At 36.6% G+C, this 27,173-nt stretch overlaps 1 protein-coding gene across 5 annotated transcripts in view; it reads left to right on the top strand.

Moving 5' to 3' along the window:
* The window catches only part of LOC108684508 (LIM domain-binding protein 2), a 193,327-nt gene that overhangs the window by 89,427 nt on the left and 76,727 nt on the right, over positions 1–27,173 (top strand). For 4 of the 5 annotated variants that reach the window (XR_001931639.1, XM_018188858.1, XM_018188857.1 and 1 more), the window contains exon 1: positions 3,238–5,055. The exons of the other annotated variant lie outside the window; for it this stretch is intronic. Coding sequence is in view for 3 of the 4 variants with exons in the window: in XM_018188858.1 (XP_018044347.1) it covers positions 4,142–5,055 (914 nt within the window). In the remaining variant the exon portion in view is untranslated. Of the gene's footprint in view, positions 1–3,237; positions 5,056–27,173 lie in introns of those variants that run through there. 5 annotated transcript variants of the gene reach the window in all.

Here is a 27,173-nt window from a genome sequence, read left to right as displayed (position 1 = left end):
TATATATATATATATATATATCTTGAAAAAAATTGTCGAAACAAAATGCATTGTAAAGTTAAAATTGATACTTTCGTGTGGCATTAATGAAATTTAAACAAATTTTATATTGATGTTACAATATCGTAAAAATTCTCAAAATTGTCGTATTTTGCTACTTTGATACCATTTTCTCAAAATTGTGATGTGATAATAGATAAAATTTTGACTTTGTATTTAGCAAAAATACGTCGGAAATGATTTCACATTGCAAAAAAGATCAAAACATTTTTCTCGATGTACTAATATTTAAAGAAAAGAATTTGCGTAAGACCCAAATGACCTAATAAATCGTAATATAATCAATTAAACACTAATTTTCCGCTTCTAAATATTTAGTAACTATTATCAAACGGTTATGATTACGTTTGATAATATTTACTAAATATTCCATCAATATGTTAAACAAAATATATTTGGTATCTACAGCCTTGGCAATAAGTAATAAATCCCTCAAATTGATATAAACATTTTATATCTGACAAAAAATAAATTTAAAAAAATTCATTTAATTGAAAAATATTTACTTTTGTAACAATTTTAATATTTTCAGGTTTATTATCTGGAAAAATCTAGAAAATCTGGAATTTTTGTAGGACTTCTTTTTTTACTCTCGTAAATCAAGAATTTTCATAAAATGTTATCGAGGTTTAGAAAAATTTTTGGAATTTTACTTTTAAATTTAAATTTTGTCTTTTTTGAAAGTATTATTTCTTTGATCATTTTTTTCTTAGTAATGCAAAATGTTGACAATATGTTTAGTTAGCAATATATATGGGATACACATCCGCGTATATTCACGTACATATTGTATGCTTTTATTTTAAAAAATCAGGGCGACAATAACTTTCTAATATTACATTATATATTATATATTATACATTATACATTATATATTATATATTATACATTATACATTATATATTATATATGTGTGTGTGTGTGCGCGCGCGCGTGTGTGTGTGTGTGTAGTTTATCATCCTTATATCCTATAAATTTCATGACACCAATTGTAGAAAGTGATACAATCCTCAAATAAATAGTCAGAATATGTATTGTCTTGAACCCTGTCTTGTATCGATTTTCAATATACATCTGTTTCATTTACATTCTTGCCCTCCAATTTCACTTCTTTATTTCAAAATTACATTTAAATACATTTTCTAATCTTATCTGGAATTTTGAGCAAGATACCTGAAATATCTAGAAATTTTCAGGAAATTCTTTTTACAAGATTTTAGTAAATATTTTATAAATTTTCTTTTCGATTTTTATTACCACCTTTTTCAAAAAAGTGAAAATTGTGGGTGCTTTATTCATGTTTAAGTTGTATCATCAGGTTTTATCTTCAATGATACCTTGGATTAAACGATAGTTTAACTTTGTGAGAAAAAAAAGAAGAAAGAAAAATTACGCCAGTACATCTCTCAATTCTAACCCCTCAATTTTAACCAAATTCATCAACTGCCTGTAAATTAATTCCGAACACGAACTCGCGTACAGCAGCACGATATTTCCTAGATATTTCCTATCCTCCCAAAATTTCATATCAGCGTTATCAAACTCTGCTTCGTGTTAGCAAGTGGAAGAACGAACAGCTTGCGCTGGCTCCCGAGTTCCCGAAATCGTCGAAAGGGTTCGCCGGGCACATGACACGTGAGGTTGGGACCGTGTCCGTTTGCGTGGACGCCGGGCGTCGGGCGCTCACGTGGCACCCCTCTCCACCGCCTTCATTCTCGCGGGCATCGTGCATGAGGTTCCCACTTCCCATTTCCCACTTCCCTCGCCGCCCGGCATTCTCCCCCCCCCCTCTGCCCCTCCCTCCCTCTCTTACCGTCGTCAGTCGTGTCGTTCCGATCCACCAGCCGAACGGCGTGGCGCGGCGGTCCCACGATCTTCTACCCCTCTTTCCCCACTCGTTCGTCACTCTACCGCGCGTCGCTTCCCCCTTCTCGTCCCGCTACTCTCCACGCACAGCGTCCTCCGGCAGCAGCCGAAGAGAGCCGAGTGCTGTGCTGTCGCGCCCGCCGCTCTTCAGTCAGTAACGCGAGCGCCTTCGTGGAGTTTGGTTTTCCGTGGTTTCTGCCGCTCGTGCCGTTACGTCGTCGTGGTAACACGCAACGCGGCGGCATCGCGTTCGTCTTTTTATCCTTCTTTGTCCCGTCGTTCGTGTGGAATAACGTTTACAGTGTTACACGCTGAGAGTGTTTTCTCCGTGAATAATTAGACAAGTGTTTGGTGATCGGAAGAGCCCTTGTTATTGGCGGTCTCCACTCACGTGAATTCGGAGCGGAGGTAAACAAAGAAATCGGCAGAGTCGTACGACGCAACATTGGCGCAAAACGGCGCGTACAACTCAGGGTAATCTCAAAGTGTGTCGCAGCCAGTGTCGGCCGAGTTTTCGTATCGTCAGGGCGCGCGCCGCGCAAACGAGAATGCCGGGACGCGTAAGCGTAACGCGGTCGGTCGGAGAGCAGCGGTGTGCTCGCGCCGGTTTGGTTTTCGGGTCGTCGAGTGGTGACTGAGGGGGGCCGGGAGGAGGGAGGAGGGAGAAGGGATGCGAAGGATCATCCCGCGGGAGCAGCAGCCGGCGCGGTGTGTTGGGTAGCACGATCTACGGCAGCGTGCCGCGTGTAGGTGCCGGGTAAAAGTAGTAAGTGGCCGGGAGGAGGAGGAGGTGGAGGTGGAGGAGGAGGTGGAGGAGGAGGAGGAGGTGGAGGTGGAGGAGGAGGTGGAGGAGGAGGAGGAGGTGGTGGAGGTGGTGGTGGAGGAGGAGGAGGGTGAGAGTGAGAGAGATCTCTCGAGGGTGCGAGGATGGCCGGCTGGCGGCGAGGCCGGCGAGTAGCGTTGATCCGCAACGCGTAGGTGTTGCTGCTACTGCTGTTGCTGTTGCTGTTGCTGCGCGTCGCGACACCGACGTGACGGCCACGTGCCGCGGCGGACGCATCGTCGTTGGCCAGTGGCATTAACTCTCCCCCTCTTGTATCGTGACCGGGTGATTGCGTGCCGAGCATGTCGTAACCGCGCGTTTCACGTCAGAACACGCGATCGGAGTGTACTCGCCGTCTATATTCAGGTATAAACAAAACGGAGATACTCACCTGCACGCGTGTACTTATTGAATAAAAACGCGCCCCCCCCCCCCCACCCCACCCCCCGGATCTACGTCGAGTAAGACGAAAAAGTGATTCGCGTCAAGTGACCGCGGAATCAGGTTAACCGAGTTGACAGTGCAATCGTGATATCGCGCGGGAAGTAGCAGTGCAAGAAACGGGAAATTCGCTGCTCTTTTAGTCAAGTTTTTTGCTCCTAAAAAGACTTAAAGAGAACAGAAAGAGAAGTGGTGGTTGTTTTTCACACAAATGGAATTTGTGGAAGAGGTCGTTGTCGCGTGACTGTGTGATAGCAAGTTTACCGCGATAATCCGTGAGTTTAACGATACGAAGGCTTTGAGAATATATGATATAATATAGTGAAGGTGATCGCGTTAACGTGTAACGCGACGTTAAAAACGTCCGAATCCATTATACCTTCCGTCCGAATGTACACCTTGGAGTAACGCGCGATTCCCCTTGTTTACGTCGAAGGATACTCCTACAATGTGCAGTGATACGTAACGTCCCTTCGTAGTGATCGTTCATAACAGAGGAATTGTGAGCGACATTTTCGATATTTTGACAATCGGAGTTTCGAAAATATAACTCTGATTTTAAAGCCGATCTCAAGACTGAAGACTACTTCGTAGTTACGCATGTTTTGAAAGGAGCAAAACTTGCTTGAATGATGGTTGCTGCACGTGTTCCGAAGGAAATTGCGCTTTAAGCGCTCAAGTTCGGATAAGATCGGAGCATTTAGTAGTAGAAAGATCAGTGAGAAAAAGCAGGGTGTGTGTGGGAGAGTTTGAGACTGAGAATTGAATCAAAGCGGGAAAAGGAAAGGAGCGGAAGGAAAAGAGAAAGCGAAGAGAAAAAGGAGGGAGAGAGAAAAAGAGAAGGAGCACGTCCTCTAGTCCAAAAAAAAAGAAAGAAAGAAAGAAAAAGGGAAGCCCAGCAGCGGGAGTTGCAGAAGAGAAGAGTCGGTGAAGAGCGTGGAGGGGGGAGTGATGCCGGCGGTGAGCGTGGCACAGCGCCCTCCAGGTGGAATCCCACTCCACGCCGGCGTGCCGGTAGCGGCCAGCAGCGTAACCGCCCCCGGTCCATCGGGCCGGTGCCTCGGGGGCCCGGCAGCGCCCCCCGCCGGCTCGCCACCGCTGCCGCCGTCCTTGCAATCCCTTGGCGGCGGCGTTGCCCCTAACAGCAACAGCAACGCTGTTGTCAATCCCAATAGCATCAACCACAGCGGCAACAGCAATAACAACAACAACCACAATCACAACGCGCTTGCCGGGGTTGCCGGCAACCCCGTCAACAACAATCATCATCTCGGCAACAACGCCTTAGGCATCAACACGGCGAGCGGCGCCACGAATCCTCTGCAGGCGATGGCGTCGGCGGCAGCATCGCTGACGCAGCTGAATAATATGGCGAACGGTCCGTTGCCGCCACTCGCGGGCACGGGCCCAGCCGGACCACCGAGTCTGCCGCCGCCGCAGCCGGCGACGACGCCGACGCACGGTGGACCGCCGACCCCGCATGGCGGGGTCAGCGCGGCGCCTCATCTCAACGGCGCTTCGCCGAGTCCCCATCCGATGCCGCCCCACGGAATGATGAGCGGTTCGCCTCACACGCCTCACCCGCATATGGGGGGCGGCGGGCCCTCGCCCCATCCCCATCATCCGGGGCCTCACATGGTCGGTTCGCCGCATCATCCAGCGGCGCCCCATCCGATGGGTCCGGCCGGCATGATGGGGCCGGCCGGTATGCAGCCCCAAGGCGCGCCCGGTATCTGCGGCCCTGGACCCACCGGTCCGATGGGTCCACACGCGCATCCACAAGGACCAGGGGTGCCTGGACAACCGCATTTGCACAACGACCCATTCTTCAACTGCCAGCCTTTTCCCTCGCACTATTACAACAGGTAAATTCCTAACTCTTACCAACGATGTGCTTGATACATCTTACATCTTACGGAAGCGGAGGAAAGAAGAGAAGGAGGAAAATAGATGAAAATAGATGTTTTTCGACGAATCACTCACGATTATGAGTTTGGAGAGACGATGGAAGCTGTTGTAATAATAAACCACGATTTTTCGATTATAAATAATAAATGTTTTTATTATTTGTTGTTAAATTTAACATTAATATTAATATTAAAAAAGTTTTTTTTATAGTAATTGCTATAAACGTTTTTATAACCTGACCTTGATGTTTTACACATCTTAAACTACGTTCTTTTTGTGCTTTTTGTTACTGATTTATTTAAACTTTATTCTTGACGCTCGAGAAGCATTATGCGTCGTCTACAATACATGGAGTAAAAAATTGACCAATCACAAATTATTTTTCTCGCATTCGACTGTGATTGGTCAATTTCTTATTCTTACTATTTACTTTCTCTGTGTATTGTTGACGATGCATTAAAGTATATTACAACACTTTGATTCTCTCTCTATAAAACTTTAACAAGTACTGATGAAGATGAGTATGTAACTTATCTAAAATATCATGATAACTCATATTATTGTATATAATTGATTTCAAGATCTATTTTGTCATACGCAAATGTGATATATTTCACATTGTAAGAATAAAATCTGAATTAAATTGAATTTTTAATTATATTCTATCAATTAAAATTTTGTCTAAAAACCATGATTTTTTTTATCGCGATTGATTTACGGAAACACACAAATTGGATTTTATAACTGTTTAATTTAGCAAAATAATTCAAAAAAATGATTATTTTTATGTGATCTACATATGTGATTCTCTTCCGCAGAGCATAGAGCAGACAGATATATAATCAATTTTTTAACTGCATATGTATTTCTTTATTTTAACTCTATCGCGTTACAAATTGTACAGTTGTGGGATTATGCTGGAAGAAATTTGATTTAGCGACTCTAGGGTATAAAATCGACGTTAAGTTTTATTCGCCAACTAATTTTTTGTCGCGTTTGGCAGGCGTAATTTTCATAAGATCGATATATTAATAGTGCTTCCCTGCCGTAGCGACTGTAATGAATGCGCCATAAATGTCAAAATTACGACAGAAGAAATAATTTGTACTCAATCATATATGAAAACAAAATATAATACATACGTCGCCGAAAATACATATCTCGCTCAACATCGAGAAAGCGCCGTTTCCTCTTATTTCTCTACAAAGAAAGATCCTCGATATTGCTTTCAAAGCAATTTTACAGATTGTTGTGGAAGCAGCACTCGAATTATACAGGATGTATCCAGAAATTACACATTTTCTTTCGCGCGCGATTGCTGACTTTTTAAATTTAACATTGATTGTTATTTAATGAGAATAGCACTGATTGTTAATTGTACCTTCACTTAAATTTTTAAATCAAAATTTCAAATATATAATTATATATAATTTATTATTCTTTTCCTCAAAACATGGCACTGTTTCAAAGTCACTAGTCTATATAATGGCTTTCTATTCCCTATGGTAATGCTAATAATAAAAAAAATAGACAAATCTTCTAAAGTTGTAGAGGATTTCTGATTTCGTTGAATTTAAATTGGATATCAGAAATTCTAGAAATCAGAGTCCTCTATATAATCAGAGTCTGGACGAATTGTGTTTTGTATGCAAGATCTCTAGTTTTAGCAAAATTACGCGGGAGAGAAGAGCTTCACTATTTCTTTCTCTTTTTCTTTCTGTTGTATCTCCTTCCTCTCCTCTCTCTCTCTCTCTCTCTCTCTCTCTCTCTCTCTCTCATTACTAAACGTGCATGGTAGACCAATCACAAGTATCTGTGTCATGACTCTGATTAGAGGATTTTTAATTGTGAGAAATTCGAAATTCAAAATGGCAGCTCTAATATGGCGGTTTAACAATTGAAAAAATATACATTTTCGTGAGACTAGCTAACAATAAGATTTTTGACATCGAAAATTAATAATCGAAAAGTATATAAAGCTGTGAAAATGTATGGAATAAAATAATAAATCGAAAAGATACGTCCATATAATACAAACTGTAATACAAACTGTATAGTATGAATAAGGCTTATTAAAATATAAAAATGAGGCATAAGTTTTTTATTTGCGAGTATATGTAACTCACATCTAACGGTTAATTTTAGGAATTCGGCAGAGCAAGTGTTAACGATAAGAGCAAGCATAAATTACGACATGAAGAATAAAATAGCGCCTATAGTCATTCCTGTGTCATTCCTGTGTACACTGAGAAAAATTTCAGATTGCAAATGGACATACCAGAAAATTCTGATCATATCAATCAGAATTCTAGTTATCTCAACAGGAATTTAATAGATTTAACTAGAAAATTTTATTTTGTTCATTTTCAAGGAGAATTCTAATTAATTCAGCCGGACTTTTTTTTTTAAGTTTAAAATTTAATATTCAATTCCTTTAAGCTATTTAAAATCTTGTTATACCTCGTTATTTTTTGTGTTTTATTTCTATGCTTGCAGAAAATGCAAGTTTCTGCAGAGACGTCCTATATAGTGATATAAATAGGTAATCTATCGTCATACCGGCCATAACAGTTCACCGTCACGCGAAAGAACACTCGCACGTGCGTCTCTCGCCAGTCAGGGTGGAACTTTGCGTGAAGGCGTATGTAAACTTTTTCTCGGGCCTGCTTGAGGAAGGGTAGATGGAGGAGGGAAAAGGGGAGAATTGTGTGGCAGGTAGTCACGCGAGGTTTTACGAAAAACTATCGCGTGGTCGAAAGAATCTCCCGCGAAGCTTAGCTCTTGCGCTCCGCTTATGAGCTATCTTAGTTCTGCTTCATGTCGTTGATAAATCGTGACATACTCCATTTTATTAAGTAAAAAATTATTTTCTAATTAACGATAAACTTTCGTGTTCTTACGATTTTTTTTTCGCATGTTTGCTTCGAGTTTGCTTCGAGAATATTAATTAAAGAATATTAATTAACTAAATATCGATAAAACAATCTTTCTTAGTAAATAATCGATACTATCGGTCAAGAACGGTGTCAAAGAGTTCGCATATTCATTGACCATTCGTTTTTTTTTTCTATTTCTTTTTCTGAATTTTTCATCATTTATAATTTTATATACGAACACAATAGCGTTACATTGTATAAATTACCAGATCAAAAAAATTGAAATACGCACAGTCACTTAAAATAATATTTCTAAATGTTAATATAATGTTTTTTAAATATTTTAAATATGATTTTTAAATGCATATTTATATGTATATAATTATTTGTATGTCTAAGACAATATTAAGTTAAGATTATTCACGGCTTGTCTTCGATTGGTTCGAGATTATTCCGTGACTCGGTCACGGACCGATGAGTTTTTTTTCCATCGTGGATATTTTTAGACAATTGTTTTACGGCTCGATACTTCGTTCCGTGCCAATCGTCCGGTAGTCGCTCACTAGTACGTTCTCTCAGGCGTAGTAACAGTATACCCCGAGAATCCGTTACCTCGGTTAGGATCTTCCTGGTCACAGTTGACTCCGCGCAACGCGGTTGAGATACAATAATATGTAGATAACTTCAAAGATTTCCCGAATATCATGATCACTAAATTCGTCAAAAAACGGATTCGCCGAATTCGCCAAAACTATATTTCAAATTTGCCATTGAAATTGACTGATCGGTCCGCTCAAAATTCCCTCGCTTTATAACAAGACACATCCATTTGCTTTTTGTGAAAAACTTTGTAGAATTTACTTTTGGACGAAATTTTGTAAAATTTTGGTATAAAATTGAAGCATACGCGAGATTGGAGAAAAATGGCTATTGATTTCACCATCATATATGCGAGTATTCGCGAGTATTCTGTCAGGTGCGTCGAAAAGTCGTCTTCACCGCGGCGGTATCTCCCGATGTCTCAGGTGCCTCTGGGAGGCAGATGGGAGGTGCCCCTGGCGCAGGTGTGCATGCACGTTCGTTCGCGACTTCCTCCTTCCTCGCGACGAGCGGGGCTCGTCTTGCGAGGAAAGAGATAGTCAGGGGTTAAGAACATCGATACTCGGTATGTGCATGACGACGATTATCCGGTACTTCTCCTCTTCGGCCTTCTTCGTATCCGGTCTGGACGTCTCTATCACCTCGGCATCATCTCTACGCTCACCGTCCCCGTCTGATAATCGCGGGCTCATTAACATAAGCGTTCCACCCTGCTACATTCGTACGAATGACGATGCTACTTTGCTCGCAGAGTTTAAGCAAAGCTTTCTTTTTAACGTACTCGACAATGACGATCCCATTTAACATTAACGCGAAATATTTAAGTTATCTTTTATAATTTCTGATTAATCATCACGCAAGACCCGACAAGAGCTTTGTCTTAATAAAAACTTCATATAGAAGCTTTTTTTGTCATGAAATTTTATATAATAGATATATCAATTAAAAAATTCTGAAATACGCACGCCCGCAATGATTAATTAATTCTAGAATAATGCTATCGATGCGTAAATTTATGTACAAGGAAATAGCCACTCATTAATGTAACACAGATTTTTCATTCATTTTACACTTTTAAAAATAATAAAATATTTATAACTTAAGGGGATCTTTACGTTTGATTTTAAAGATATTTTTTGAGAATTTTTTTAATGAATAAAAATTTAGGTATACTTAAAAAGTAATATAGGTATAGAAAGTGTGTATAATGTACATGTAAAAAAAAATTTTTTTAACATTTATTTTTTACAGAATAGTAATAAGATGGCGCTGAAGTTAGGTCTGCACCGCGAACGCACGGTCAAACGATGATAAAAGTACAAGTGGTATCGTTGGTCTGAAAGCAAAAAATGGAGTTTTTTCTTAATGAGTGAACTTGCCTGAATTTTCGCCTGAACAGGGATAATTGATATCACATGCATATTTTCAAAGTTTGTCGACAATTTGAAAAAAATGATTCGAATTTTGTTCATTTTTTTCCCTCTTATTCGACCTTTCAAAAAATAGGAAACAACGTAGACTATTAAATCTAGTTCAGGCGATATATTCTCTGAGTATAACCTCTGAGTATAAAAGTCAGTCGGATTAATAGTTTTTTTTTTGGAATTGTGATCATCATATTCGGAAATACGTTTTCGAGAAAAACGCGTTTAAAGTTATGAAACATTTTTTGCTATAATGTATGTCAAAATTTTTACCATTAGTCAACTATTTCAGGACCGTACAAGCTCAATTGAATAGAAACGTTCTAGAATGATCTCAAAAGATTGAATATAATGGCCAGCGCCGATTATGGCAATTGGTTGGCGCGCGCTATTTAAATCAAGCGATCCCAAACACTATGTCATTTTATCTTGTATATCTTGGACAATTTTCGTTTCTCTCAAAAAACATTTTTGTGAGATAATTTTAAGACTATAAGTTTTAAAAAAAAAAAAGCAAACAGATCGATTTTTTTTATCCCTCAAACCTTCAAACGTAAAAACTCCCTTAAACCTTTATATAAAAATGAAAACTTAATTATTATTTAAAAAAAAGAAAGAATAAACATACTAATTCAATCAAATTCAATCTTGACATGACATTAATGATGTAATCCAGTTGTATGTCTTACAACATTTAAATAAAGTATATAATAACATATAATATATACCATAAAATAATAACTCAAAACTGCTTAAAAACTGAAGTCGCTTATTACACTCTTTGTTATAATATACTGATCACCATGAAATTCAAATTGAAACATAAAAAGAACGGACAGAATTTTTAAAAGCTTGTCTTTAAAAACTTGTCCTAGCTTTTAGCATGGCAAATTGTACCTTATAATGACCATTAAATATTGTATATAATAGTTTACGCTTAATTATTAGATAAATTGATAATTCAATAACGTTTACATAAAATTTATCGATCGCATTCTAGAATTAAAGTATTTAAGCATCTCACTTTAAGCATCTCACGCAAATGTGCCTTGAGCGAATTTGCTTTTAATCAAGTTAAGCTCAAGCTCACCTAGTGTCATTTCGCAAAATTATTGTCGCAATATGTTGTGTAGATAAGAAAACTTACGTTTATATAGTATCACTGAGTTGTTTTGATTTTGAATTTTCGACACTTTACTGAGCATAAATGTATCTTCGTTTTGAGGAAGCCCAGATATTGTTTCATCGATGGATATTGCTTCAATATCGCAGTATTTTTCTATCAAGATTTATAATTATTTCTCCGAATGAACTTTGAATCATTCTGTTAAAGTATAAGAGATTGTACAATTTTTTGAGAATTCTCCGGGATTGGAATTATCGTAATCGATACGATTATAGTTAATAAATAATATGCAATAATTCATAGAATATCAGTAAGAGAATATCAATTGTAAATGTTTGCGTTATTACTAGATAAATTCTATAATTTTTAAACAATTCTTTATTCATTTATTTTTCATAATGAAACGTTATACGAAGAAAAGATGTTTTGGTTTATCATTCTCAAGAGTGAAGAGAACAGCTTTGATAATCTGCGTAACCTTGACGTTTTAAAATTCTCCAGGTATAAATTGTAATTTACGTTACATTTAAATATTTGCATCGGGTACATACTTACTGAGATTACGCGTGCATATGCGTGCAAGACGTTGGTTCAAAGATTTAGTTGAAAGAAAGATACACAGTGTTATCGTGAAGCAGTGACGCATCGGATAGCCTAACCGACCTAACCAGATTCTTGAAATTTGTAATGATTGCAAAATGTCTGGAGCATGATGTAAAAATGTATTCTAAGATAGTTACGAAGGTGACAGTCGGAACGAGTTGTCGTGATAGCGTCGCATGTTGATATCGCAAGTCAATGTCGTCGTAAAAAAAATATTTATCGCGTTAGATTCATGTGATGCGAGGTAGGTAAAATTAATCGCGAATAGCTCGGTGAAGAACATTGTAGCGCGTACGAAACGGTTATAATACGATCGGGAGTACGAGCACCGTCGGTGGCCTTATCTTATCGCAGACTTCTCGGTAGGATAAGAAGAACCTTGATCGCTTCGCGACAAAAGCGAATCGGCACCTTGCCTCTCTTTCAGGGTCTCGAAACGTTAATTTTCTTCACGACACAAGTCTTTTTGAAGTTTACGAGATGCTTTGTGAGGTTGCGTCAAATTATGAATCTCTCTTTTGCGGACGTTTAAGTCGAATCTTACGCTGTACATATAATAATGAAAAATTACTTATTAAATAACAGACTTTATCCCAGGTTTTAGAATTCTATCAATTTTATTGAGTGGTACAGTATTGCTATCAATAAATTTTATGTACAAAGGAGTAGGCCACTCTTCATTAATGTAATAACAAAAATATAATGATAAATTAGCTCAAATTTTTTTTATATATTTCACACTTTTAATAACAAAATATTTATAATTTAAATTTTATGAACACAAATAATTGTTTATTATTAACTTAAAAGAGAAGAAAGAATAAATTACTGTTAAATTCAATCTTGAAATAATATGAAATAGAAACAGTATACTTCATATTATTTACCTTCTCATAATTTATGAAAATATACTCATATAATATAACAAAAAACTGCTTAAAAATCGAAATCACTTATTCTCTACACATGTTCTCTATTATAATATTGACAACCAGAGAGTTTAAACTAATTTGTAACGGAGTAAATTCTTAAATTATTTATCTCAGCTTGTCTTAGTTTTTAGCATGACAAATTGAATCTCCTGATGACCATTGAAGGTATAGCTAAATAGCTTTGGGTTCAATGACCACAGTTGCTACTTTTCAAATAATGTCCCGTTGAATCCTGAAGGCCCATGCGTCGAAGATGTCGCTGTCCTGTCGGATAATTGATACCATAATAGAAATTGTAGCTTTATTACTCTTGGCAATTTTTGTATGACGTCTCTAAAAAAAGTCATCAGATTTTTGTATTTTATGCCGAAGATTTACCATTATTTCGTTCATAGATCTGGACTTTTTTTTTATTCTTCTGCTGGAAATTTGTTCGAATTTTTCTTCGAATGGAAAATCAACGCCACTGTTCTGCACGTTATCAATTCCTAAAAAAAAAGGGTTATCAAAATGTAGAGCGATTAACTGGAAACATTTCTCACTTCGAAGTGTAGTCGAAATCTTTGGCAAAAAACCGGGGGACGTGTCAATCGTGTCAATGATCTCACTTGTACGTAAAATTTACATATCGATAGAGTTAACTGCGCTTTCAAAATTGTAAAGAAATGTAATCTTTAAACTTTTCAAAGTATTTAATATTTAAATTAGAATAGTTGAATTTATTCCATATTTTTGCGGAGGAGAAAACTATTCCCAGATATATTTAACGAAGTGTTCGACTTTGAATGTAAATTTTATAATTAATACGTGAGAAGGAAAATCGCTAGAATAGATTGTCATTGGGTATATACCCATTATAGATATGCACAAGATTATGTTATTTGGTATCAACGACGCAGCTATATCTTCAGTTACCAGAACACTCCTTACAATTAAGCGCGTACAATAATAATAGCCGTGCCGTTCGATGCAGGACGGTTCTCTTGTTTTTGCAACATAGTCGTTTCTCGTTTCAAGCGAGACAGCCGCGGGCTGTCTTTCTAGCGGCTTTCCGTTAGCGCGACTAGAGCGGGATTAGCGTGCAGCACGTACGTCGCATGGTGTGTTTCTCTAGTTAGTTCCAGGTACATAAAGTAATCGTTGGTGCGACGTAACCGGCGCACGTGCGAATCATTTAGAGTATCAGTAAAAGCTGTACGATCGCGATCTACTTTTACATCGGCAAGAAGCTACCACTGAGTGGAATTGTAGATTTATTGCGGTCTGCTCGATTAATTTGTCATTCAGTCGGTCGAGAAATTTTTGCCATTGTCGATAGAAGTTATATCTGTTTGCATATAATAACTTTTTATTGTATATTAGATGATACATAAAAATATTTTAAGCTAAAGAACTTTTCTATCAAGAAATGATTAACTCAACGTATCTTTACAGTATTCTTTTAAATTTTGCATCTTATATTATCCGGTTGAACTAAACAATTTAAATTTTCAATCACTGTCTAGACGTTCTAGACAATCGGATATTTTTATTAAACTTTTTATTACACAATTGATTTAGCAAGCATCGTCTTTCAAAATATTAAAACATAAATGGTATCGATACACATTTTTACATTTATTGCATTTTAATAAGGAACATAAAGATACTTTTTATTCTCTAACTCTTCTGATGAAACGTGAAAATTTCTACAACTCTTCATTAAAATAGGGATATATATATATAATGTTTTTACGAATATACACTAGGAAAAATGTTTTATTCCATGAACATGAAAATTTTGTTGTAACATCAAAAATTTGGTTAAAATATACTGAACAAAAAATTTTTATCTAAAATACACCTGCAACAAAGCTAATTTTACGCGAACTAAATTGTTTAGTTGATGTAGACAAATATTTTTGTTATTAATTTGTAAAGTAGAGAAATTTTCGCAAAAGCAATTAAATTTTTTATATAAACAAATTAATTTTTTAGTAAAAGATACCTCAATTAAATAGGTTTTTTTGCTAAAGACATTACATTTATACGATAATAATCAGTCAGTCTTTGATATACTTTATTATTGTAAATTCTACGATTAGTGTAAAGTAAGAGGAAAAGTTTGGTAGCTTTTTTCTTCGATGGAGCAAATCCAGGATACGAGATACCTGTATCCTGGTGTGATTTGAAAAAGAGAAAGGGCTTGTTCTGCCGGAAAGGCATGCGAAGAGAGATGCACCGTCGCAGTTGTTGTGCATAAAGCCATGCGCAAGGAGCGTATCAAGCCGCATCGTCGCGTCGGTCGGTTCCAGTTTCTCGTGAAACTTTCCGCGGCCCGGCAGGTTCAAGGCGAGAGCATTCGTAGAGCCGCGCACCTCTTTCTCCTGGCAAAGGGGAGCGTACACGTATTCGCATACGCATACGCACATGCATGATATACATATGGATCGCGCGCGCCGGAAGTCGTCGAAGCGGCGAAAGACTTATCGAGCCGATGAAATGATTTTCTTGTATAACAAGGATTGTTCCACTTATTCCATTGAAACTGATTTCCATTAGCGATTCGACCGCTTACATAGATGTTAATCTTTTTAATAAACAGTCAGTTCGCCCATCTGTCAGGAGCGAGATTCAATCCGTATAATTGAGTAACTAATTACGAAAAAGAAACATATACGAACTTTGTGTGGCATGTAAACTATTAAATCCTACATTACATGGTGATGGAAGAAGATATCGATATTGAAATTTCAGGCTAAAGTTTAAAAGTTTTCACAAAAAGTTACATTTTACCTTTTTATGTTTTATTTTCATATACTTTTTCCACATACCACATATTAAATGTGAATGCGACTATTAAATAGTATGGATAGATAATTCGAACTTCATTTTCTATTATAATTCAAAATTCATAAATAAAATTTCTTTTCATTCGTCGTATAGTTATTGTATAGATATTCAATACATTGATACATAATGGCCTAGTAAGGCTAGTTCACACCATACGTTATCTATACGATAAGTTTCCTTGTTCAATCTATACGTTAAACAAAGACATCTATCGTATAGATAGCAACCTAAACATACGGTGTAAACTAGGCCATTAACTGTTACAGGACCCACTTTTTCTACCTGGTTAACTTATGATTTAGACTTGATTATAATGAAAAAATTATGTTTTTCTGGTTATGACGAATCACTAAACAAGTAATTTTGTACTGGTAACTTTAAAAGTTACTACAAAATCATCAGTTCAGTGATTGACGAAAAATTTCTATTATTATCAAGTTAAATCTAATCACGAGTCAATCAAGTTAACCAAAAAAATGAAAAATCCAACCAAGCCAGAAAGAGATTTCTGAAGATTTTGAAAAAACTAGATTTTCTTTTTAGAACAACAAACATTTGTACATTGATACAAGAGCTCTTTGAACTCTTTGAAAGAAACAAAAGGGTGAGAAAGATACAGACAATAAAGAAAAAGACTCTCTCTGAGTCACGGTTTACCTAGAAACATCGATGCAGGTGTCTCTTGGGACAGGTGTAATTTGGCAAACGTCTCCCCGGATTGTCAAGCTTTCCTTGTCGCAGGGCCGCATCCGTCCAGTACCATGAACTTAGCAAACGAAGCTATGTTTATTTTAATTAGAAACCTCGGTGTAATAGCACACCAAATGTAAATTACTAGGTTTTGCTGGGTAATTAGTTTTAATTTAATTAACACAACCATAGCCAAAATTTCTGTCGGCGCTATGAATTTCTTAAGCGTACAATATATATCGCAATTTAAAAACCTTCCGTTAATAAAATGGCGAAATATTTTAGTAGGCTATAAAATATTTCTACGTGAGCGAGGGGAGAATAGCGTGTTTCATAACCGATTTTGTAATCACATGCGTTCCTTTCACAGTTTTCCCAAATTAATGAAACGTAATTATTCATCATCATATATAGTAGAGATACAACCGACAGAATTAATATGGATAAATTAATCCCGAGGTCGATAAAACTCGTGATCGATGCCCAGCCTCTTAGCGATCCGATTAGGCTTTACGAATCGATATGCACCGAACGATTATGATTTCAACGTGCATAATCGCTTCGCGTGTGGAGATTCACCGTGAAACGAGGATAGGTCTGCTCTCGCGCTCGCGCCAAGATCAATGGTGCCATGAAATTCCCTTGATTTACCCGACCCGCTCATTTACTCCCTTATCTGACCCGATATCCGATAGTCGATCTATACATACACGTACGTCGTACCCCGTTAAGTTTTATGGGTCAGATTGCCTCGAAAGGTTTCTCGATTACACCCACTTAAAGAAGATCTCTCACGAATCACTGCAGCGGCGCGGCAGCGCGCGTGTTTACACGTAGACTGCATTTCTCGGACGTCAGTGTAAACATCCCTTATCTCCGAACGTTCACGAATCCCCTATCGAATGTCACCGACGCGCAAAGGGACTTCTCCTCAAGATGCACGATCAGCTCTGACGACGGCTCTGTAGGCTCACTGTTAGAATCTCGTTAATGTGCCTGATGATGCGTGATTATTTTTCGATACCACTTGTAATCCTTTACGCTATTTTAATTTAGATTTATACATAGGAGGATATATTAAATAAAAAAAACTGAAAGTAATTATTTCTTTATTCAAAACTTTGAGCAAAAGCGAAATTACAATGGCAATTGCAAACCTGGGAAAATCTTGCAATGATCTGTAATATTTAGTTTGCTAGTAACCGAGCATTGGAGGCATCGCTGCGTGCAGTGTTGATATAGCGCGCTGTAGTAAGATTTCTATAAACAAAGGAGTACAACTGACTGAAATTTACAGAGAAATGGTAGTATAGTATATATGGAAATACTGTGAGGATGACACAGAGAAATGTGTATGAATGGATAGAAAGATTTGGTAAAATAAAAGAAAAACATTTCTGATTCCACAAGCAATCAAAAATATTTTATTCTTGGGGTATATTGAAGTTGATTGAATGTACATACTACAAAAAGTGTATCGATAAGTATATCGATAAGGGGTTTGTATTAAAAAGTGATTTTGTTTGTATGTTTTGAATAGAAAAATAATTGCTATTAAATTTTTGTTTAACCTCGTATTCGAAGATATACGAAGTGTTCACTATTAAATTCAATTTGAATTATTTTTAATCATTTCTATAGGTCGCTACCGTTTCTACTCAATACGTTATTAATTTAGCTAAAACAATTTAATTCAAGAAAATGTATTAAACTTGACTCAAATTAAGTTTATTATTTATCAAGTGGTATACGTTAATATGAAGGTTGTTTATTTTTAAATTAACTACAGAATTGATTTATATTTTGACACATAGTTAAAAATAATAAAATATTATTTAACTCGGGATTGAGTTATCATTGCTTCTTTGATATCTAACAGTGTTTATTTATTCAGAGTTAAATACGACGTTATGTATAACAGAAGTAAGAATATCGATCGAATTCGTCTTCATTTGCTATGCATTTGGTATGCAACTTTGTGCACGTGTGAATGAGCCAAAGAATTTATCCTCAAAATCTTTTCGACGAATTCACGAAACAGTGCAATGTAGCGAAATCGCCAACAACGTTACGAAAGCGTTTCTGATACTTTGAGATTCTGATGAGCATAGATATTAGATTTGAAACTAAGCTGAACATTGATCAACTTATCAATGATGACAGTTTCTCTTTATCTCGCTCTTAATGGCGAGCGAGTGCAATGCGGTGTGTGTGTGTGTGTGTGTGTGTGTGTGTGTGTGTGTGTGTGTGTGTGTGTGTGTGTGTGTGTGTGTGTGTGTGTCATGCGCTTATTTATAAAATGTGCGGCGCGGCGTTTCAACGCGGAAGCGCGTGCACGCGTCACAAGCTTCGTTAACTCGCTCAAGGTGTTGTAACAAAGCGCCCGTTTAATTCATTCGCTCGGTTCATTCACAGTTTCGACAGCTATACGTTTATCCAGATCCCGGCCACGCGAATGTGCCTAACGACCTGTCTCCGGCTCGCGCGATTAACATCGTCACCTCGCATTGCTACGTGGCGAAAGAAGTTTTGATGGCAAACAAGTTCCGCGGCCGTTCAGCAACGGACACTGTCCCGACCTCGACAATTCGGATGGTTTATTTTTACACGCGCCCCGCTATTTCAACTTGATGGTCTCCCGTAAATAAAGACGCCTCTCTCATATGCCTGCTCTTTCATCTTCAACAAATAATTCATTCTTTAATAATAGCCCGTAGTACGTATGTCTGCTATATAATTCGTATTACGCATACAAGAAGCAGTTTATTTAGTGGATAGGGAAAATTCTTTGATAAAATAGGAATTATTTGCATGGCCTAACTATATATATATATATATATATATATATACACACATACACACAATTTGTACTATAAACGTATTTGTCCGCAAAACAAGGAAAATACGTTTTATATCATGTTGATTTAATTCAATATTTGAAATAAGTGTCAAAATTTTTACGATACATTCGTTTGCTAAAAACGGTGATATAACTTAAAAAACAAAGTTCTCCAGAAAATAAGTTTAAACGATGAGTTTCGATTAAAAAAAATATGCTCTTTCTTTTTTTTATATTTTCATTCTTTTATAAGTAACTTTTCTGTAACTTCAACATGATTTGAGTCATATCGTTTTTGAGTCATATCGTTTAAAACATTGCTATATTTTAGTAAATGAGCGCGACATATCATTAATTCTTTTATGCGTTATGAGAAACGATACGAGTTCTGACTATCAACTATTTAAATCAGTGACACTTTGGACGCCAAGCCATGCATGCAGGTGTAGCCGGTGTCGTAGCCGGAAATAACGGCCGATCGACTGAAATCAAACATTGAGCTATAAATAATGGGATTAGCTGGCTGTCCAAATGCAGCGCACGCGACCTCGCGAACCTCGCCAAGTGTTCGTATATTCCGTAGAGAGCTGTGGGTTCAAGCGACCTACCTGCGCGGAGAGCGCGCGCTCTGCTTCACTTCAGGGGTTCTCATCGCGAGGACGCGAAGCATAAAGTTGAACGAAAGTATCTTTTAACATAAAAAGATTGGAGGAAGAGAGGGAGGGAGAGGATTTAATATACCATTAATTTTACTTATTCTATTGCTTCCTGCGTAGTTCTGTACGTAAAAAGAGATAAATTTAATCGAATCGTTAAGGAATCCCGTCGCAAAATCCATCTGATATTTATATAATTTGTTGTATAACGCGAGAGATATTAGCCTAAATCGTCAGCTCGCGTCATGCGGCAGAACGTAAGTTGCGGCTTGCATCGATGCGCGTTCGCCGTGTCGCCATTCTTGCATCATCTCTCAATTGCGTAACGCGTGTTGCGGCGCGGCGGTGCGCGAGATTTTAAAATGTCAGGAATCTCTCTGCTGCCATGCTGGTACATTCAAATCGATCAAGTGTTGGAGCGAGTGCCGTTCGATCCCACCCTTTCGTGGTACTCGAGGAGAGATCCGCGGAATATCGAGACGTTCCGTAGAAGCCGGCTCCGATGACTTGGAAACTTGGACGATGACTCGAGGATTTCTCCGCATCGTTCCCTCCTCACTATGGACGATTTCGAAAAAGAATCGTGACGCGAGATGAGAACCGCGAATGATTTGCCAGTGAAGCAGTTCGTTCGCGTTGAAGTTGGCTCGGCTAGTCTCTCCCGTCTCTGACTCTCTCGCCTCCCCTCCCCTCCTTCTCCTCCTCCTCCTCCTCTCGCCACCGCTCCTCTCCTCTCCGTTTCTTTCTTCGTCTTCTCTTCTGTGTATGTTTCCCTTCTCCCTCTCCCGCTTTGCCTCCGCACTGGTCTCTCCATGATCCGTGTTCTCAAGGCCGCCTCCTCGGATCCTCCTCCACCTCGTCTCTCGCCTTCTCTCCATATTCTCGTCTCCTCCTGCTCTTCCTCCACATCTCCAACTCAACCTCTTCCTCTTCGTCGAGCTCTCTCGTCGTCTCTTTCATCGCTTCTATCTCACCTCAACCTACCTCTATCTTTCGATGCTGTCGCCGTCTCTCCTTTATCTCCTGTCTCGCTCTCTGCCCCTTCTTCCTCTTCTCTTTCGCTCTCGCTCTCTCGCCTCCTCTCTCAGCTTCTGTGAGAGAACTTAGCTACACGCGCTACGGCGCATCGAAGTTTCGAGTGAGCTCAAAGTCGATCGTAGTTTGAGTTTGCCGCCGAGGCACTGAGGCATCGGCGGGATGCATCTCTCCGGTAGAAATTGCAGGCACCTTGCAACGTGGAAAATGTCGTTTGACCAGTTCGCGCTCTACGACCGGGTTGCTCGCGTCGGACCTGGTAGTAGGTCCGGTTGCGAATCTTCCGAATGGATTCGAAAGTCGCTTCACCTCGTTCTTATTTTTGCTTCTTTTTTTTTCTTCTTTTTTTAGAGATACGATGCTGGAGATAATCATTTTCGTATTTACGATCCTTTCACGTCGTTCTTTGGACTTTATACTATAATTGAATTCGAACCGATCCATTTTTTATAATAATTGTGGAGATTCATCTTTTTTTTGTGGTAGCTTTACAAAGCATTTTTCAGTAGTTTTTTTTAAAAGATACTGTAGCTTCATATAAATTTTGTATTTTGTAATTTATATTCGAAGGGACAAAAGCTATATAGGTAGAAATTAAAATATTTGGGATATAAGTTATAAATAAAGGAATAAGGGAAGTAAATTAAGATAATTATTTATTCTATCTCATAATAAGACTTGTTACAATATATGCAATATGTATGTATTTACGTCCGTTTCTTAGTACTGCTCGCATTTATAACAACGAAACGAAGGCAGGTATCTCCCCTTCTTCCTGTTCAGCATGTATCATTTTACATATCGCGATTCACAATTCCTATACCGTGAAAGACTTCGTGGTAGACTCTTGCAGAACTTTTTCTCTTTACCGGACGAGCGATCTCGACCGTCGCGTCGAGATAAGAGCTGTCGCATTAACAATGCAATCAGAACGTTGAATCGAGTTGCATTTTAGTCAGAATTAAATCTGCAATTTATGTTAGTAAAATTATGAGAGGTACGAGATTACGAATCATAACCGTTCAAATTAAAATTTCTGTACTCGATATCGTCGCGTGAGACACATTTTTCTGTTCGCCGTTTATCGAGAAGTTAGTTATTACTCGATATAAAAATCTTACATATTTCTTGATAAAAATTTCGTATGCATCGATGTGCGAAGCTACTTGAAGCATATAAGAGAAAAAGAGAGAGAGTGAGAGATCTCCGTCGATCCATTCGTCGATGTTTTTTTTTTGTTTTTTTTTTTTTTTTTTTTTTTTTTTTTTTTTTTGGGAAGACGAATCCCGCTCACCTTGAAAGGTACGTCGCGTGGCTCGTCGTTCAGACCGTTCGTCGGATAAAGCCCTTCGAGCGACGCGCGCAGGAAACTTTGAAAAGTCAGTCCTGGGTTTCGTGTCTCGATGCACTTTTCCTCGATGAGATGAGGACGTATACATGCGCATTTTCAAGGCAATCGCGAGCTCGTCGTTTGTACGCATCTTCACGCATAAATTTTAGAGACACTGACTTCGGTATAAATTATATCGCGTATTTATTCTTGTAAAATGTCAGTGGATGTAAACGCGCATACGGAGGAGAAGTGATTTTCAATGCATTGCGCATTGTCATTCTGGAGTTCAGAGGATGAACACTGTTTGCAACTATAACTGCAATTGCAACTGCAACTGGCGCGTTTTGTTCGTAACTTTCTTCGAGTTCCGCGCTTTTTCCCGTTCCGAACTAATAACTGCCGTTATATGGCGCGCACAGGCATATTTGATCTAAAACTTCACATTGTGCTTATTAATCGATATTTTGTCCGTGTATCGTCGGCTCATATATCACAATTTTCTGTTGGAAAAAGTTACAATCGCGAAATTGTGAGTTAGAAATGAGCGTTACAAGTTTCTGGAGCGTTATCGCGCGCTGCTGGCTGCTGGAAACACAGCAGTTACACTACGATCATTTTTCCAACATTTTTCACTCCACCGTCATTTAATCGCGATTTAATTTATTAATTTATTCAATGATAAATTTATTTTTAGTAAATTCATTAAATAAGAATTCATTAAATAAGAGAAAAGAATTTTCAATTAAAGGGGATCTTGATGCTTGAACTGACTATGATAGATGTATGCATATATTAATATTTACTTTGAACAAACTGTATACACATGGAAGTTGTATTTATAACGTTTTATTTTTTTGTTTATTATTATTTGTTTGTTTACTTTATTTGTTATTATTTTTGTTGTTACAAATTAAAATTTTAAAAATGATAAAAATGATAATCTGAATGTTTTTGTAATTTGTATAAATACTTTCAATATTCCAAATGACTTATGCAAAGTGTTGCATTCAGTTAGTTACAAAGATTTAGAATAAAAATGTTTTGTTTGTTTATGAGATAACTAGTTTCTGCAATGTAACTTTATATAAATCACTTCGAATATTTTCTACTTATATTAAAGAATTGAGATTTTTGTCATCATTTAATAATACATTTTCAAAAAGTTTCTATTAGAGCACAGTTGTAAAAAATATTACTTCCTATATTTTTGAGATAACTTTCGATCCAGATGGTAAAGCGTCGTTAAAATGTTTGAATTATTTTTGTAAATGCGATCTAGAATAAAATGTAAAATTTTTTCATAATTTTTCTCATTTTAAAAATATTCATCATATAGCTTTAACAAGTCATATATAGTCATATAGAAATATACAAATGTTTAATCATTGTGATATTTTGACTGAAGAAGCGATTTTTATATCGCCGTCATCGCGATTTGAAGAAGAGATCAAGATATGTTTCATTTACAATATGACACGGTAGTTACCGGAAAGGGATCCAATTCCGACGTTACGTTTCCAGTTTTCACCCTAAGCCGGATTTATTTGACATCTTTTTATTTGTGAAATTATGGCGCGCAACGGACGCGAGTCGCGTACACGACTCTTTCTTCATTCTTGCCGGGACTGCGCAATGGAAGCGGGGGAAGCGCTCGCACCCGCGTCATCGCGAACGCACGGCAGGAATGATTGTGTTGTGTTGTGTTGTGTTGTGTGGGTCGAGTCGAGAATCATTTCGGAAACCAGTTCTGAGCAGTCCACAGGTCGAAGCGCCTCGTTGTTAGGTCCCACCGTGTGTGATCATCCAGCGAGGATTAATCCTTCCAGCGTGCTCGGGGTCACGACGGAGCGATTCACGAGGCTCTACATCTTCATTCTGCTTTTCGCGTTCGATCATCGTTCTGCCCACAGAATAGAGTAGCAAAGCTTTCCCGCTTTCATGTTGCGCGATTCGCTCTTTGTAAAATTATAAAATACCGACTTTCGAGAGTTCGTGTCGCATTGAACACATTTATGGAAAAAACTGATCGATTTTCCGAGAGGCAGACGTAATGTACATTCGGAGTAGATATAATTATATCGACAAATGATATTGAGTTAGTTACAGTCAACATGACTGTAAAATATTTTAATCAGTGATGTGTTATTAGGAAATGATATTTTATATTGACGAGTTAAAGTAAATAATTAACTTAATAAAGTAAATAATACAAAGATAAATAACGATCATATTAGCGCTTCTTATGCCTAATATTTATTTTTAGACTATTAATACTTCATTTATTAAATGGATAATATATTAGTTAGCATCGATATTTATATAACGCAAGCCATCTTATATAAAATGATGCTACTACATTTTTATAAACCTATAAAAGTCTATTGTTGAATAATATCCATTAAATATGATGTTTGCATTTTATAAAGCTTGTCAAAAAATATAATTGCAAAAAATTTTATTTACCTCAGTCAGGGTAAATAAAAAACAAAATGTATCCATAAAAATATTCTGTATCATTTACAAGATAAAAATAGTAAATAATACTTGATTTGTTGTATCATAATATTCACGCGTGAATTTTTTTCTGTAAGAAATCGTGTTTACATTTATTCGATATTCTTCTTGAACGAATAATTACGAATAAATCTGCGAGAGCGAAAGACATAATCGAAAATACTCCCTGGAAAATTAATAGGCGTGACGCGGACGAACGCGGAAAGTTTATAAACTTTACTGACAGTCGAATCCATCCTATTGTACCAATTAGAACATATTTCCATTGGAAGCGTGTACCGTGATTGGCCCATCGATGAAATGAACCTATCGAGAGATGGAACGACCCGATTCTAGTCATGCAAATTTATTCCAATAATTACGTTTGTAGCTAACTCGCGGAATACCGCGGTACACAATTTTGATATTATTGACAGGTCGATGGACGTCAGTCGTTTCTATTAAATGCAGTCGAGTCGGTGATACGTCTACGCGAAAATTGCGACATGAGTGAATGAGTAAACGACGAGTGTTAAACGGCGTCCGATAAAATGCCGATGGATTCTCTTCTCATTACGAAGTAATCAAGAATCTTGGGTCAATTGCGTTCATTCCACTTACGTACGACAAATTGCGAGAGTTTACGTACTCATTTATCTTTGCGCGATCAACTTTGCCGCGCTCGCGCCTATAACTTTACAATTCGTATCGAACTCGATTCATTAGAAATTACAAACGCAGTATAATGTCTAAGTGTTCCTACAATCGTGAACGTGGTAAGGCATAATGATATAATATTATCGTTTGTCAGTCGTTTGGGACTTGTTTGAATTTAATGCTAAAATAAGAAGCATGTAATTTATACTATAATAATAATTATAAAATCCTATGTATCGGGTTTTATAATTATATAACATTATGCAAAATTTTATAGCAAATATGCCTAATATTTTCAAGAATGTAGTATCTGCTAGAGGTAATGAAAAGAGTTGGAATAAACATTTATTTCTTATATACAGTGTTCCATTTTAATTGTTCCAGGAAAATATCTCAAAAAAAATATAAAATTTGAAAATATATTTTAGGTAAAATTGTATTATCTGAAAGGGGATAAATAGTAGCAAAATTAGTTTTCAAAAACATCGACATTTTAAGATTATCTGACAATCATCGCATCCATTTTTGAAAGTGGAAATATATAATTTTTTGCCAGTTTTAAGTCAATTTTGTTGTCAGTTTTTCATTATCTCGCTAACTTGTGATTTAAGCGTAATCTCTTGATGATAAAAATTGTGTGCTTCTAATTATAATTAATTACTAAACTAATGGTTTTGAGTGAGTAACTTTTAAAGTTAATCACTACAAAAAATTATCAATTTATTGATTAACCATAGCTAGAAAAGTACAATTTTTAAGTTATCATTACCACAATTATAATTAACCAGAAAATGAAAAATTACCTTAACCTTAATTTATTACCTTATTTATTACCTTAATCTAAACCTGATTTCTTTTACATTTTATATTATATTATACAAATATTAAGGTAAGGATATTGAAAAATCAATAGTTTTGAGTTATTTTATACTTTAGTATGATAGTACTTTATTATGGCATCTCTCTTGACATGAAATATAAATTATCTTATAAACTAATAAGTTTTTTTTATAATCTCATCTTACTAATAATCTTTATGTAGAATAACCAAATGAATCATGTAAAAAAAAAACACATAGTTATGTATTTAAAAAATTATGCATTTTACAATTTATAACTACATATATTTTTTAAAACAACTATGTGTTTTCTTTACACCAATTGATTCATCTCATTATTATGTACATAATAGTATTTTAATTATCAAAAAAAATTAATAGTTTACAAGATATTTTATATTGTATGTCAATTTATGCTAGATTAAAGTATACAATAAATCAAAAATTATTTTTGGCTTTATCTTAATACATTTATATAATTGGAAAAGTCGTATTAAGTAAAAATAAATTATATACTTTCATTTTTTTAAATGACTTTTATATAATCTTATATCGATTTTTTCAAAAATTTATTTTATTTATATAATTTGTCCACCTTTAAATCATACTTTTTTGTTTGAAATATTTTTTCATATTTTATTCTGTAGCTCTGACATATTTATTCTCTAACTCTGACATAATATGATTAAGGTGTTTATCATCTGGAAATACTTGGAAAGCCTGAAATTTTTAGGCGATTACATTTGAAAATTAGTTGTTTTCGTGGAATTTTATCGGGAACTCAGGGAAATTTTTGGAATTTTACTTATTCCTTTCTAAAAATATTGTTTTTTCTTTCATCATTTTTTTCTTGATAATACAAAATATAATACATACAATACATACACTACATCGGCATACACATTCGTGTATATCTGGTGAATTTTTATTTAAAAAATCAAGATGCCAGTATAAGGTAAAATATTCAACAAAAGAGGATAGCTCACTGAGATACAATATTGTAGTGAATCTTTCTTATTGCCTTGTAGGTCTTGTTCGCGGTTCCAACATAAAAAATGATACATGTAATTTCAGAAAATTCCTGTCTTCTAATTTACAATATATAGTTTATACTTTAATTTATTTCAAAGATGCATTTAA

The sequence above is a fragment of the Atta colombica genome, unplaced genomic scaffold (assembly GCF_001594045.1).
Source record: "Atta colombica isolate Treedump-2 unplaced genomic scaffold, Acol1.0 scaffold135, whole genome shotgun sequence".
NCBI lineage: Eukaryota > Metazoa > Arthropoda > Insecta > Hymenoptera > Formicidae > Atta > Atta colombica.
This window is presented reverse-complemented; position numbering and strand designations above follow the sequence as displayed.